General features: G+C 36.9%; 1 protein-coding gene across 3 annotated transcripts in view; it reads right to left on the minus strand.

The window, feature by feature from the left end:
- VPS13B (vacuolar protein sorting 13 homolog B) overlaps positions 1 to 15,283 on the minus strand; it is a 741,629-nt gene that overhangs the window by 269,489 nt on the left and 456,857 nt on the right. For all 3 annotated transcript variants that reach the window (XM_078072177.1, XM_078072178.1, XM_078072179.1), the window contains one exon: positions 5,627 to 5,830. In XM_078072177.1, coding sequence (XP_077928303.1) covers positions 5,627 to 5,830 — 204 coding nt within the window. The remainder of the gene's footprint in view (positions 1 to 5,626; positions 5,831 to 15,283) is intronic.

A 15,283-nucleotide genomic window follows, 5' to 3' on the forward strand; every position in this document is an offset into this window, starting at 1 on the left:
ATAAAACTCAGAATAAAGCGTAGACACGAGTCACCAAAAAGAAAATACCTAGGAAGAAACTTAACCAAGGAGGTTAAAGATCTGTACTCTGAAAACTATTAAACATCGATTAAAGAAACTGAAGAAGATACAAACAAATGAAAAGATAGTCCAGGCTCATGGATTGGAAATATTAATATTATTAAAATGTCCATACTACCCAAAGTAATCTACAGATTCAAGGCAATCCCTATCAAAGTACCAACAGCATTTTTCACAGAACTAGAACAAATAATAATAAAATTTGTATGGAACCACAAAAGACCCTCAGTAATCAAAGCAATCTTGAGAAAAATGAACAAAGCTGGAGGGATCACAATTCCAGATTTCAAGATATACTACAAAGCTGTAGTAATCAAAACAGTATGGTGCCAGCACAAAACAGACATATAAATCAATGGAGCAGAATAGAGAGCCCAGAAATAAACCGATGCTTATATGGTCGATTAATCTATGAAAAAGGAGACAAGAATATACAATGGTGTAAAAGGTAGTCTCTTCAATAAATGGTGCAGGGAAAACTGAACAACAAAAGAATGACACTGGACTACCTTCTTATATCATACCCAAAAATAAACTCAAAATGGATTAAAGACCTAAATGTGAGGCCTAAAACCATAAAATCCTAGAAGAGAATAAAGGCAATAATATCTCTAATATTGGCCATAGAAGCATTTTTCTAGATATGTCTCCTTAGGCAAGGGAAACAAAAGCAAAATTAAACTACTGGGACTGCTGAGGCAGCTGGGTGGCTCAGTCAGTTAAGCGTCTGACTCCTGATTTTGGCTCAGGTCAAGATCTCAGGGTTGTGAGATTGAGCCCTACACTGGGCTCTATGCTCAGCATGGAGTCTGCTTGAGATTCTCTCTCTCCCTCTGCCCCGCCCCTCAACTTCCCTACTCAGGGAGTAGGGAAGTTAAGCATAAAAAGAATCTGCATGCACAGTCTCTCTCTCTCTCAAATAAATAATTAAATAAAAATTTTAAAAACAAAAACTATTAGGACTACATAAACATAAAAAGCTTTTGCACAGTGAAAGAAACCATCAACAAAACAAAAAGGCAACCTACTGAATGGGAGAAGATATGTGCAAATAATATATCTAACAAGGAATTAATATCCAAAATATATAAAGAACTTATACAAGTCAACACCAAAAAAAATCCAATTAAAAAATGGGCAGAGGACCTGAAGACACTTTTCCAAAGAATACATACAGATGGCCAACAGACTCATGAAAAGATGCTCAACATCAGGGAAATGCAAATCAAAACTACAATGAGATATCACATCACACCTGTCAGAATGGTTAAAATAAAAAGCACAAGGAATAACAAGTATTGGTAAGGATGTAGAGAAAAAGGAACCCTTGTACACTGTTGGTGGGAATGTAAATTGGTACAGCCACTGTGGAAAACAGTATGGAGGTAACTCAAAAAATTAGAAATAGGAATACCATATGATCCAATAATTCCACTAATGGTATTGAAAATGAAAACATTAATTTGAAAAGATATATGAACCTCTATATTTACTGCAGCATTATTTACAATAGGCAAGATATGGATACAACCTAAATGTTTACTGATAGATAAGTGAACAAGTAAGATGTGGTATGTGTCTATTACACACACACACACACACACACACACACACACACACACACAGGAATATTATGCGGCCATAAAAAGGATGAGATCTTGCCATTTGTGACAACATGGATGAACCTAGAGGGTATTATGCTAAGTGAAATAAATCAGACTAAGAAAGACAGATATCATGATTTCACTCACTTGTGGAATCTACAAAACAAACAAACAAACAAAAAGCAGAATCAGGCCTATAAATACAGAGAACCAACTGATGGTTGCCAGGGGAAAGGGGGTGATGTGGATAGACGAAATGGGTGAAGGGGAGTGGGAGGTACAGATACATTTCATTCAGTTCTTAGTCATGGGAATCAAAGGCACAGCACAGGTAATGTAGGCAATGATACTGTAACAGATGGTAGCTACATTTGTGGTGAGCACAGCGTAACGTGCAGAAAAGCTGAACCACTATGTTGTACATCTGAAGCTAGTACCACATTGTGTGTCAACTATCCGCAAACGAAAAAAAATTTAAAAACACAGGCATAAATCTTCATGACGTTGGATCTAGCAATGGATTCTCAGATCAATTATAAAAACTTATGCAAAGATTATCATCAAGAAATGAAAAGATCATTTATAAATTATATCAGATAAGGGTATAGCGTTTAGAATAAATAAAGAACTCCTACAAATCATCAACAAAAAACCAACTCAATTTAAAAATGGGCAAAAGGCTTGAGTAAACACTCTTCTAAAGAAGATATAAAAATGGCCAAAAATCACATGAAGGGCTCAACATCATTAATCATTATGGAAACGCAAATCAAAACCACACCCAATAGGATGGTTACAGTTTAAAAAAAAAAGGAAAATAAGTGTTGGTGAGAATGTGGTGAGATTGGAACCCTTGAGCATTGCTGGTGGGAATGTAAAATGGTTCAGCTGCTGTGGAAAATAGTTTGGCAGCTCCTCAAAAGTTAAATATAGAATTACCATATGACCATGAAATTCTGCTCTTAGATATATATGTCTAATACCTGAAAACAGGTACTGAAACAGGTACTTGTACACAAATGTCCACAGCAATATTATTCATAATAGCTAAAAAGTAGAAACAGCCCAAATATCCATCAAAAGATGAATGGATAAACAAACTGTGGTATTTACATACAGTGGAATATTATCCAACAGTAACTAAGAATGAGGTATGACACATGGTACAATGTGGAAAAACCTCCAAAACATTGTGTTAAGTGAATGAGCCAGACACTAAAGGTCACATATTGTATGATTCCTTTTATATGAAATATCTAGAATAGATAAATCCACAGAAACAGAAAGCAGATTGGCATTTGCCAGGGGCCATGGGGAGTGAGAAGGATGTAGAAGAAAGTGCTTACTGGGTAAGGAATTTTACTTTAGGGTGTAGAAAAGGTTTTAGAATGAGACAGAGGTGGTGGTTATAGATACGGGTGGTGGTTATACAATATTGTGAATGTACAAAATACCAGTGAATTGTCCACTTTAAATGGTTAATTTTGTGTAATGTGAATTTCATCTCAGTTATTAAAACACACAGAAACACAAACGGTTTATTTAAAGATTTTTTTTATATATTTATTTGACAGAGAGAGAGAGACAGGAAAGAGGGAACACAAGCAGGGGGAGTGGGAGAGGAAGAAGCAGGCACCCCCCGAGCAGAGAGCCCGACATGGGGCCCGATCCCAGGACCCCGGGACCATGACCCGAGCCGAAGGCAGACGCTCAATGACTGAGCCACCCAGGTGCCCCCAAATTAATGAATTAAGGAATAAATAGGAGAGATACAGCTGAGTTAAGGCTAGATGCTCATAAAGTTTCCTAGGAAAATAAGGCCCATTTTCTTTGTTGATAGAATTTGTGGTTTTTAAGATGACCTATAAGGGCGCCTGGGTGGCTCAGTCGGTTAAGTGTCTGCCTTTGGCTCAGGTCATGATCCCAGGGTCCTGGGATGGAGCCCCGCAGTGGGCTCTCTGCTCAGTGAGGAACCTGCTTCTGCCTCTCCCTCTCCTTCTGTGCATGTGCACACTCTCTCTCTCTCACATAAATAAATACAATCTTAAAAAAAAAAAAAGATGACCTATAAATTATGTAAGCTGGAACTTCCTGAAAACTGAATGAAGTAGAGGAAAGATGGAACCTGACCCTGACTCCTACCATGTGATGTTTACAGATCAGGACTGGTGTAGTGCATGTAAGGTGTGCACCATATCCTCTACGTAGGACCAGCTGCTGGAAGGATGGCCTGCATCCCTCTCCTGAAATGTACCTTGGTCAGCAGTGGGAAATTTTTCACCCAAATTTGCACCCCTATTCAGGAGCACATTCAATCACTTATCAATGAAAAGCTGTAACAATACTTTTTTTTTTTTTAATTTGAGAGAGTGCGAGTGGAGGGGGAGAGGGTGAGGGGGAACCTCCAGCAGACTCCCTGCTGAGCACGGAGCCCGACGCAGGGCTCGATCCCACCACCTCAAGTCAGAATCTGAGCTGAAAACAAGAGTTGGATGCTTAATTGACTGAGTCACCCCAGCACCACTGTATAATACATTTCACACTATAAAAGTGCTTTGTGCTAGGGATAAATCAATGGACTGGATGGTAAAGATCTGTCCTCAGAACCAAGACAAAGTATATAGATAATGTTAAGAGCACACCCAAAGGGTATTAACCTGCTTCTCATGGAAGCTCAGGAAGACTTCCTGGAAAACGTGAGGCTTCCTGAAGCTTGATGAATGATGGGAGTTAGGCAAGTGAAGGGGGGGGTGGTGGTGGTGGTTTAAGAGAGTTCCAGGCAGATATCACATATCAAGGCCTAATAGCAAGTGACAAACCTTATTTTCAGGAAGCTGAAAGAAGCTCGTTATGAATAGAGCCACAAGGAAATTAGAAAAGAATGTGGGTACCTGAAGAAGAAGCTTATATAGAGTACAGACTACTATTTGGCATTTGGTTTTAGGCACATTATTTATCTTGGTTAGGCCTCAGTTTCCTCATGTAGAATTAGCTCATAGCATTACTGCAAAAATTAATTTAAATAAGTTAGGTAACGTGATAAATATTATATAATCTATTATTAAAGTTGTTGCTATTATTAATGCCAAGACATAGATAAATATAGTTTTGGTGGTAAAATGGCAGAACCTCAAAGCAATCAGCATTGCAAAAGGCATACAAGAAAGTCTACATACACGTAATGTTTTAAAGAAATTCAATCAAATAAACCACCATGGTGTGTTATAAGCAACAGATGTCAGTAAATCTTACAAGCAAAAATTTTTTTAAAAAGGAAGAAAAATGAGAAAATAGTTAACACTTCTTAAAATCATAAAGACCTCTAGGTAAAAAAGACCTTTAGAGTAAAAATACTCAAAGTATTTTTAATGCCTCGCAGCTTCGTTCTAGCAAACAATTGCACCTAACTCCGATGAGAAACCACGAGCAGCCTGGGTGAGATAGCAGTGGCTCTCTACAAATCTTATCCATCACATTCAGGACTAACTCCTTTAAAAGTGTTCTCTGCGAACATAGGGGCTTTAAGTTAAAGTGGACTAAAAAAATAAAGGCAACCCAGAGCTTTTGTTACTTTTCTCCTCTTATCATAATAAACAGAGAGACTTAAAAAAAAAAAAATCTGACCTTGAATACAATGGATTTCAAGGTAAAATGTGAATGTATCCTTAGTCTGAAGTGGAACCTTTCATCAAACAGCAAGCTTGAAAATAATGCTGACATAATCTTAAATTTGTAATAATTACAGTGTAACAGTTGGTAGGACCAGCAGGTTTCCAAGGAAAATCATTAGTTACAATTATAAAACATATTTTATGTTGGTCATGAAATGCAGAAGAGGTACCCAGACACTTAGGTTGGGCATGCCGAAGGGCTGTATCCCCAACTGTTCTTCTGGCAACGAAATATTAGAAAGTGTAGAACGTTTCTCAACAATTTCCTACCTGCTGGCCATATTCCACTCAAGGGCTGGGTTTTGAGAATTTCTTTCACTCTCTGTTAGCACCCCTCCTGTGCCACTTTCCTTCTCTGGTTTTAGTTGATCCCACTGTGCAGTACCAATACTGATGGACTGCAGGTCTATTTGGTACTGTCTATCTTCAATTTCTGATCCAGGGTCTCGAAGAATTCCCAAGGTCAAAGCTCTCCTGTAAAGGCAATGGAAAAACGTAAACAGATACAATATTCTGTTTATTTTGTTCACTAACATAGTATCATTACCATTTTTTTTCCCCTTTGGATTACTGATGGAGTCACTGGGTTAGTCAAACCTCTAAGGCAGGTATTAGGAAATAATCATAAAGGATGATTTGAAAATGTACCCCAAACTTACCATGTACAGTAATCTACCCTACATTGATTTTTTACATTGTTCCCAGCACTGTACTGTTTTTCTAAGTATTTTCACATACATGATTTCAGTCTTTGAGATGCTGTGGAGGCTCTATTTTTATCTCCATTTTTACTAAAGAGAAAATAATTCAGAGAGGTTAAAAGACTTAGGCAAAGGTACTGAGGGAGTTTGTGACAAAACCACAACTTAGGCCCAGGCTTTCTGACTCAAAACCCAGTCTTCTTTCCAATGTTAATCAACTACCTTCTTCAGGCCTTTCAGTCTTGTGAGGAAAGAGGACAGAGCTTTGTCAATCTATTGCACTTCCCCACCTCTTGCCCTTGGTTCTTTATATAACCCAGTTGTCACGTAGACTGAACTGCTGAGAAGACTACACTGATTACTGATGGAGATACACAGTGAGGATTACTGGCCCATACAGAGTTGAAACTCTGATCTTACTGGACCTAGTGCTAAGCAAGTAAACAAAATCATCAGCAGCATAAAGCTAAATTAGAGGAAGTAAACAAATTTTTGTGAGGGTTTTAGAATGAAAATAGCAAAGCAATATGGTAGGAAGAAAAGAACTGGGTTCAGGGTTCAGAGGCCAGATAAACCTATGCTTGTGTGAGTTTGGGAACGTTTTAGTTTTGTTGGTTCACAAATGCTTTAAAGTGAGTCATCAAAAGGAAAATAATATTAGGCCCCTATGAAAGTTTCAATGAACACAAAAATTTAAATAATATAGAGACTAAAAATAACTTTACTAGTACAAATGTTAAAAAAAATCTACAACTGCAGCTAAAAAATACAATTAAATTAATTACAACTGAACACTAACAAAATTAATTGGTGGGGGTGGGGTGGGGAGAAGGAAACATGGGTCCTGATCTGAAATCTACAGAAAGAGGGTAAGAGTCTGATTAAGACTATGCTGTGTCTAAGTAAGTAGTGTGGGTCAGACCATGCCCGGAGGCTGGTCAAATACCGATGGAAGGTGGGTAACTGCTGCAACTCAAGACAGCAGGCGTCTGGGCCAGCTGCTGGGGAATGGAGACAGCAGGCAAGGTAAGGGTTGAGGCTAATGAATTCAAGTGTAGAGAAGGAGTAGGGAAAGAACTGGAACTGAATGAGCAGGCAGCTCAGGTAGGGTGCTATCAGAGGGAATTATAATGGGGAACAGGGAAACAAACAGGCATTGATCTAGAAACCATAGCAGGAGCCAGAGAAAGAAATGGATGAATTGTCATCCCTAAAGTAAAAGCTCAACCTGTTTTTTTTTTTTCCCCTTCTCTTTTCTAACTTAGAAGAATTGCAATCTAGGAATGGGCATGCAAAGAAAAATAGCCTAAAATTTTACTTGAACCAAATAATTACATTAGAAATACAGCCCATAAAATGGGACATGAACCTTTTCAATTTGTCCTAATGAAGGCAAAAAAAAAAAAAAAGAACTCATGAGGGTGATGGGAGGGAGTAACATTTAGAATATTCCCATTTTGGTAGAATGCTCTCCTTTCACTTGAATATTGGTATAATTCTGCTTAAAGGCCCACCTCAGACTTCACTTTCTATGAAGACTTTTCTGACCAACCTTTCCCCAAACTCATCTCTCCCAAATCTGTGCTCCTGGGGTTTCGCTATACTAAAAGTACAATAACATCACAATGACTTGATATACCAATATACCATACATTTCTTGAAGTCAGGAACTAACTCTCCTATCAAGCTATCAGTAAATGCTGTTTCAATTCACTGATTTGAACAGACACAAATTTTGACAAATCTCAAGTGGAGAACCCATATGTCCACAGCAGTAAGAAAACAGTTTTTAAACAACAAACTTTTGATTCGGATGCACAGAAATTCAGACACACAGCAAATATCTTGGGCAGTTAGTGGTCTAGCCTATTCCTTAGATTATTTATCCCCATATAAAAGTTACATTTCCTTATTTTAAACTAGCCAGTGTTTTCTACATTTTAAATAAATTCCTTAAACATATTTTTAAGGTGAACTAAAATACTTTAAGAATCCTTGAAGAAAAAGTATGTTATGAAATACAGTCAGTGCCATAATAAAAGACAAAGTAACAGCCCAGCATTAACATTAGTCTGTTTCCCTTGGCACATGGATGCTGTATAATCACAAGATTACAAACACAAAACACTTAATTTCATCAGAGTTTTTCATGTAGGCTTGAAATATTCCATATTTCTTTTTCTTGGTCTTAAATTGAGCTCTATTTCTCCTATCTACCCCTGGAGAACATGACTTCCCACAGGTTCTTCTCCCCTATGCAAATGGTTTGTATCATGAGCAACAGCCAGATACTTCTAAGCATGCTAATTTTAAAATTCCAAACTTTTGGGGTGCCTGAGTGGCTCAACTGGTTAAGCGTCTGCCTTTGGCTCAGGTCATGATCCCGGGGTCCTGGGATCGAGCCCCACATCGGGCTCCCTGCTCAGTGGGGAGCCTGCTTCTCCCTCTCCCTCTGCTGCTCCCCCTGCTTGTGTTCCCCCTCTCTCTGTCAAATAAATAAATAAAATCTTTAAAAAAATAAAATAAAATTCCAAACTTTTTAAGAATCAGGGTTGGAGATTTGATATTCTCTCCTTTTGTTTGAAATTAAATATCTGTCATTTTAACCTGATTTGAAAGCAGGGAAATTTATACTATTTGGGTATATAAGTCCAACTTAAAAGCTAACTGCAAAACCATTTAAATCTGAGTTGTAGAAAATAGGATAAGTGAAAGATTCAAGTGAACTTTACCCTCAGACTTTCCAATGATCATGAGCATGAAGAAATTATTTAACTTCTGTGCCCCAATTTAAAGAGGGCCAAAGGATCTGAAATAAACATTTTTCCAGAGACATACAAATGGCCAATAATACTGAAATAACTAAAGCACAGAGATAAATAAAATATATGACTAGAAGTTAAACTATTCATAAAGAGGTCCATTATAAATTCTGTGACCATTTCTGAATAGAATCTTAAATGGTTCTGAATGAATAACATATCTTATCACCAACTAATCATAGACGCATAGGCACTAAGAATAAAAGTCCACTTTTCTAATTATGAAAAACCATAATGAAAAGTATAAAGATAAAAGTTTAGTATTTCCAGGGTCACCTGTTTCCAAAATACGGCATATCAGAAACCCTGAATGAACCTTCTGACTGAAACAACTAGAATGCTTGACAAAAATTTAAAGTATCTTTTTAAACACATCTTAGAGCTGGCACCAGAGAACAGAAATGTCAAAGTGCCCCCCCCCCCAACCTCCCCAAAGCGAAACCAGGAAAACTAATAAATAAGCACCTGCCAAAGCCAGCTTATGCTCTTAGGGTTTCTGGTGAATCCTGCAGACACTGATTTTCTGCTCTGATAACTGCACAGGAGATAAAGCTCAAGGCCCACCCAAGATGATGAATCAACTTCATTGCAGACCCTATATATAAAGCTGGGGTCACAGAGGGCTACATAAGCGATGAAAGTGTGAATTAAAAACAGCCCTCCTAGGGGCGCCTGGGTGGCTCAGTCGTTAAGCGTCTGCCTTCGGCTCAGGTCATGATCTCAGGGTCCTGGGATCGAGCCCCGCGTCGGGCTCCCTGCTCCGCGGGAAGCCTACTTCTCCCTCTCCCACTCCTCCTGCTTGTGTTCCCTCTCTCACTGTGTCTCTTTGTCAAATAAATAAATAAAATCTTTAAAAAAAAATAAAATAAAAATAAAAACAGCCCTCCTAGAGAACCTCTTGGTGATAGAACAATTCTGGATCTTGATTGCAATGGTGGTTACAAGAATCTACATATGTGATAAAACTGCACAGAATTATACACACATAAACACAAAGGAGTACAGGGAGAAATGCTGAATCTGAATACAGCTGTGGATTGTACTGATGTCAATTTCCTGGTTTTGATATTGTGCTATAGTTATGCAGGAAGTTATGCAAGACTTGAAAAGACAAAACGCCTAGAAGAAAACATAGGGGGTAAGCTCTCTGGCATCAGTCTTGGCAATGATTTCTTGGATTTGACCCCCAAGTCAAAAGGCAACAAAAGCAAAAATAAATAAGTGGGAGTATATCAAACTAAAAAGCTTCTGCTCAGCAAAGAAAAGTATCAACAAGATGAAAAGACAACCTCTGAAATAGGAGATAATTTTGCAAACCATGTATCCGGTAAGGAGTTATACCCCAAATATACAAGAAACCCACACAGCTAAATAGCAAAAACATAAATAACCAATTTAAAGAGGGGCAAAGGATCTGAAATAAACATTTCTTCCAGAGACATACAAATGGCCAACAGGTAGATGAAAAAGTGCTCAGTTTAGGGCTGTGAAAATACTCTGTATGTTAATTATGGATATGTATCATATGTTATTCATCTGTCCAAATCTACAGAATGTATAACACCAAGAGTGAATCCTAATGTAAACCATGGACTCTGAGTGATTATGATGTGTCGGTGTGGTTCCATCAATTGTACTATGTACAACTCTGGTGGGTGGGGGATGTTGGTAAGGCTCAGAAATAATGAGCTAAACAAAAAGGGAGAATAAAAGAAATAGAGGGAAGGAAATATGAACAAAAATCAATGAAATAAAAAAGACAGGGAAGGATCAACAAAGCCTAAAATAGAATAAACCTCTAAAGATAGAAGACCTAAGAAACTAAATTTTCAATTAAAAAAACTGACAACTATAATGCTGTGGAGATTAAACAGATAAGAGGAGGATATTAGAAAGATTTCTAGGAACAAAGATCTTACAACTTACTGAGGAAAACAAATCTCTCCTCTAACTTATCAGTCCCTAAAGGTATTTCTTATCCTTTTCACCATGGGATTAATATAAAGGTTGCCCTCTCATTTCTTCCACCAGATATAATGCTACTTCTCCTTTTGTAAGTTCTTTTTCTATGTAAAAATGACTACTTTAAAACTATATCCTGACAGTTAAAACTACTGGTAATGTAGTAACTAGTGAAAAGCAACCAAGTGCCTCCTTATTCCATGCCTTACTCAAGACTGTCAAAACTCTATCTTCCTATCTCAATGGCCAATAAGCAAACTTGCATTCACTCATTCAAAGAATATTTAATGAGCACTGCATGCTAGGCCCTATGACAGGCCCTAGGAATACTGGGTCCCTCTGTGGTCCCTGCCCTAATACAGCTTATAGTCTAGTTGGGGATTTACAGGCAATTGCAAAAACAGTTAATGCTGTAACAGGTTAGGTATAGAATGCAATTGGAAGCACACAAATGGGGCCCCTGACCCAGACCTAGGGGGCCCAGAAAAAAGGAAGAAACATTTAAAGGAGTTCAGAAAAGCCCAATCTCATTTCATATAATAAAAAAATTTAAAAAATTATTTCAGGCAGAGGAAACAACAGGTTCAAAGGTCCAGAGGTGTGAGAAAGCAGCATACCCAGAAACCTTGAAAATATTCTGAATGGTTGGTGTGGAGAGAAGTATGGAAAGAAGTAAAGCCACAGGCTAGTGAAGCTTCAAGTCATAGACAGGCCCTTCCATCACAAAGTGTCCGGGAACTGCACCAGGCCCAGCCTTTGGGGGTGGAGGGGTGCAGCCCACAGGTGAGGCTTGCCTAGCAAATTGGCATTTTCTCCTCTGCCAAAAAGGTTACAGAAATTATGTAGCAGCACAGTAGTTAGGACTAGAGAAAGACCTGAGTTTCTGTCTTAATTATAAGAACTAATTGAGATAAGGAGCCTAGCATAGAACTTGCCACATCATAAAAACCTCAGTAACTGTTAGAAAAAAAAAAATCATCCTACTTTGATTCTCTCTTCGGCCTCTGTATAAAATATTAAATAGCAATGAAATGATTAGAAAGTGAGAGGAAGACTCACTGGATAAAGCACACATTCGGATTCTGAAAAAACAAAAGCCTAAGCAAACAGCACCACTGACCCTCCACTGAATTAATCAAACTGAGTGAATTCTACCCAAGTTTTCTAATTTGATCTGTTTCATCAATCTAAAAACATTTTAATAGCATTCTGGGTTAGTTTGTAATAAATCCCCGGCTTTCTAAGACAGGAAACAGTTTGTCGTGGACAATTTAGGCCAATTAAAAATATAGTTGCATCTTTAAAAAACACATTTTCTTCAACAATTTTTTAGCCTCCTGAGATATCAAATCCAAGAAACAATGTATTCCTGTACATTTTCCCAAGTATAAAATTTAAATTACTATTACAAATAATATAGGTAGGCCATTTGGCTTATTAGTTTAGGTTAATATAAAGATGAAATGTATTTTAAAGAATTAGCTCTTATTCACAAAATTTACAAGTTTGGTTTGAGTTTTCTCTGATAGAAATGAATACAGGGTAATTTTTTTCAGACTTAGATAATAAAATCTAATTTTTCTTTCTAATTACATGATCCATATGACTTATTTTCAGTTCCTTAACATCAGAAAGCATACAGTGGTTCATTGATTTACTTCATTTTCCACAAAGTACTTGATGTTTTTCTCAACTTGAAATACTCCCTAATCTTTACTTTTTAAAGCATACGATGCCCATTTTGTTTCATGCATACTTAAAACCTATTCTGGTCATATAAAACATTCAAAGTACTTTATTTTTCAATACTAAATTTAAAAAAAACCATTCAAAATGTTTTCATTCAAATACCATATATTAACTTTTATTAAGCACTCTGAGAGCAAGATGTCTTGTGAAAGATATATTTAACTAGATCTTTTTTAAAGGTATAAATACATACAGTCACAATTTGAAGATAATTTATTTTCATTTTCACAAATGCTAGAAATCATTTTACAACTTTTAAAATGTGATATTCCCTAAGTAAGTGACTTTTAAGTTAAAAATAGCCTGTTAGGAGTAAAAACAATTTGACTTCAAAGCCAAAAGCAAAAATACATTTTAATCAAGAGGGCTTTGATTTAGTGCACTACATTTTCACAGCATAAGAAACAACTGCAAAATCATCAGAGCAAAGAATTCTAATAAAATGGTACTTTACTAGAGAACTCATCAGAGGAAAAGAACTTTGTGGCCTTAGTGAGGACCAGGATGCCTAATATTAATAATGTCTACCTTACAAAATAAAATGAACAACCTAAGTGTCCATCAATGGATGAATGGATAAAGATGTGATACACACATACATGCAACGGAACATTATTCAGCCATAAACAGACACACACACAAATCATTTGCAACAACATGGATGGACCTTAAAGACATTATGCTAAGTCAGAGAAAAACAAATACTGTACGATCTCATTTATATGTGCAATCGAAAACAAAAAAGAGAGATCAGAGAAAGAAATCAGACTTACGGTTATCAGGGGCCAGGGACAGGGAAAGGGGGAATTGGAGAAACACGGTCAAAAGGTACAAACTTCCAGTTCTAACACGTATCAGTGCTAGGGACGTAATGTACATGATAACTATAGCTAACACTACGATATCTGTAGGAATGTTGTAAGAGAGTAAATCTTGAGTTCTCATCACAAGGGGAATTTTTTTATTTTTATTTTTTTTAAGATTTTATTTATTTATTTAACAGAGAGAGAGACAGCGAGAGAGGGAACACAAGCAGGGGTAGTGGGAGAGGGAGAAGCAGGCTTCCCGCCGAGCATAGAGCCTGATGCAGGGCTTGATCCCAGGACCCTGGGATCATGACCTGAGCCAAAGGCAGATGCTTAACGACTGAGTCACCCAGGTGCCCCTTTTCCTTTATTCTTTATCTTTTCTTTTTATTTTATCTATATGAAAAGATGAATATTAGCTGAATCTATGGTCTTAATCATTTCACAATATATGTAAATCAAACTATCATTCTGTACATCTTACAGTGATGTATGTCAATTATTTCTCAGTAAAACTGGAAAAAATCCAATATATATACAAACTTATAAGATGAATTAGTAGTTTTGGGGATCTAGTGTACAGCATAGTGATAATAGTTAACGGTATATACTAAGAGAGTAGATCTTAAGAAATCTCATAAAAAAAGATAACTGTAAAATGATGGATGTGTTAATTAGCCCGATTGTGATAATAATTTCAAAATACATATCAAATGATCACTTTGTATACCTTAAACATATACAATTTTTATATCTCAATTTATCTCAATAGAGCTGGAAGAAAATACATGAAAATATCTTAAGAAAGCTTATATTGTTTCACTTCCTAATTTTTTCCTAGAAATATTTGATATCATAAATAGAATAAAATTTTCTTGTCTTAAATTCACATACCTCTAAAAGCTCTATGAACTTTGCTCTTTCTCCTTATTACAGTCTTTAAGACCTTTTAGCAATTCAAATCAGGAAAGGGGGTGAGTCAAGATGCCCAATACTTCCTTGCCCTTAACACACAAAGCTGCTTTATTGGCTAAAATGTAGGAGTTATAATTGTAATTGCTTTGCCCTTCCGAAACTCATCTCCCATACCATTTGAACCATTCAGCAGGTGGTGTAGGAGGATAAACTAAAGTCTGCAATAGTTGGTCAATAATATAATCATAAGGAACCAAAGAAGACTTTAAGTATATAACAGGAAACACAGCTTTAATGTTTTCCTTTTTAAATTGATTTAGTCTGGGTCAGGCCTTTTGTATGTTTACATAAGGAACAGCTCATGTTGAACCATTCATACTGCTCGCTGCTGAATAGGCATATCTTGGGAGCTCACTGTAAAGAAATAAAATTCATTACTTACAGCTCAGTTGAGATCTACAGAATGTTAAACAAGCCAGAAAATAGTAATGTAAAAAGAAGTAAAATTTATATGCCTTGATTCAATTAAATTAATCTCCATTTTTATCACCAAGTATCTATAGCGACAGTAATTTTGAGAGTATATGGGGGAGGGGATATAAATAGTTGACCATCAGGCTGATGACTACTGCTGATTTCCATGACCAGTGACTTAGGGCAGGGGTTCTCATCCTCAGAGTGCAGAAGAATCACCTGAGCGCTTGTTAAAAATGTTAAGTTCCCACCTGCAGAAATTCTGATTCAGCAGGTCTGGACTGGGACTGAGGAATATGCCTTCTCCTTTGTTTGTTTGTTTCTTTGAATATGAACTAGCATTTTTATTGATTTTAAAACCAAATTCTAATACTGAGAGCATCGCTTCTTTGACCTGGAACATCATAAGTCGTATCTGAAGTGAAAGGAGCAAGGACAAGAACCAGTAAATCCAAGGCTATTTCTTTCATAAAACGGAGAATTAATACTTGTCTTGCT

The sequence above is a fragment of the Halichoerus grypus genome, chromosome 5 (assembly GCF_964656455.1).
Source record: "Halichoerus grypus chromosome 5, mHalGry1.hap1.1, whole genome shotgun sequence".
Taxonomy (NCBI): domain Eukaryota; kingdom Metazoa; phylum Chordata; class Mammalia; order Carnivora; family Phocidae; genus Halichoerus; species Halichoerus grypus.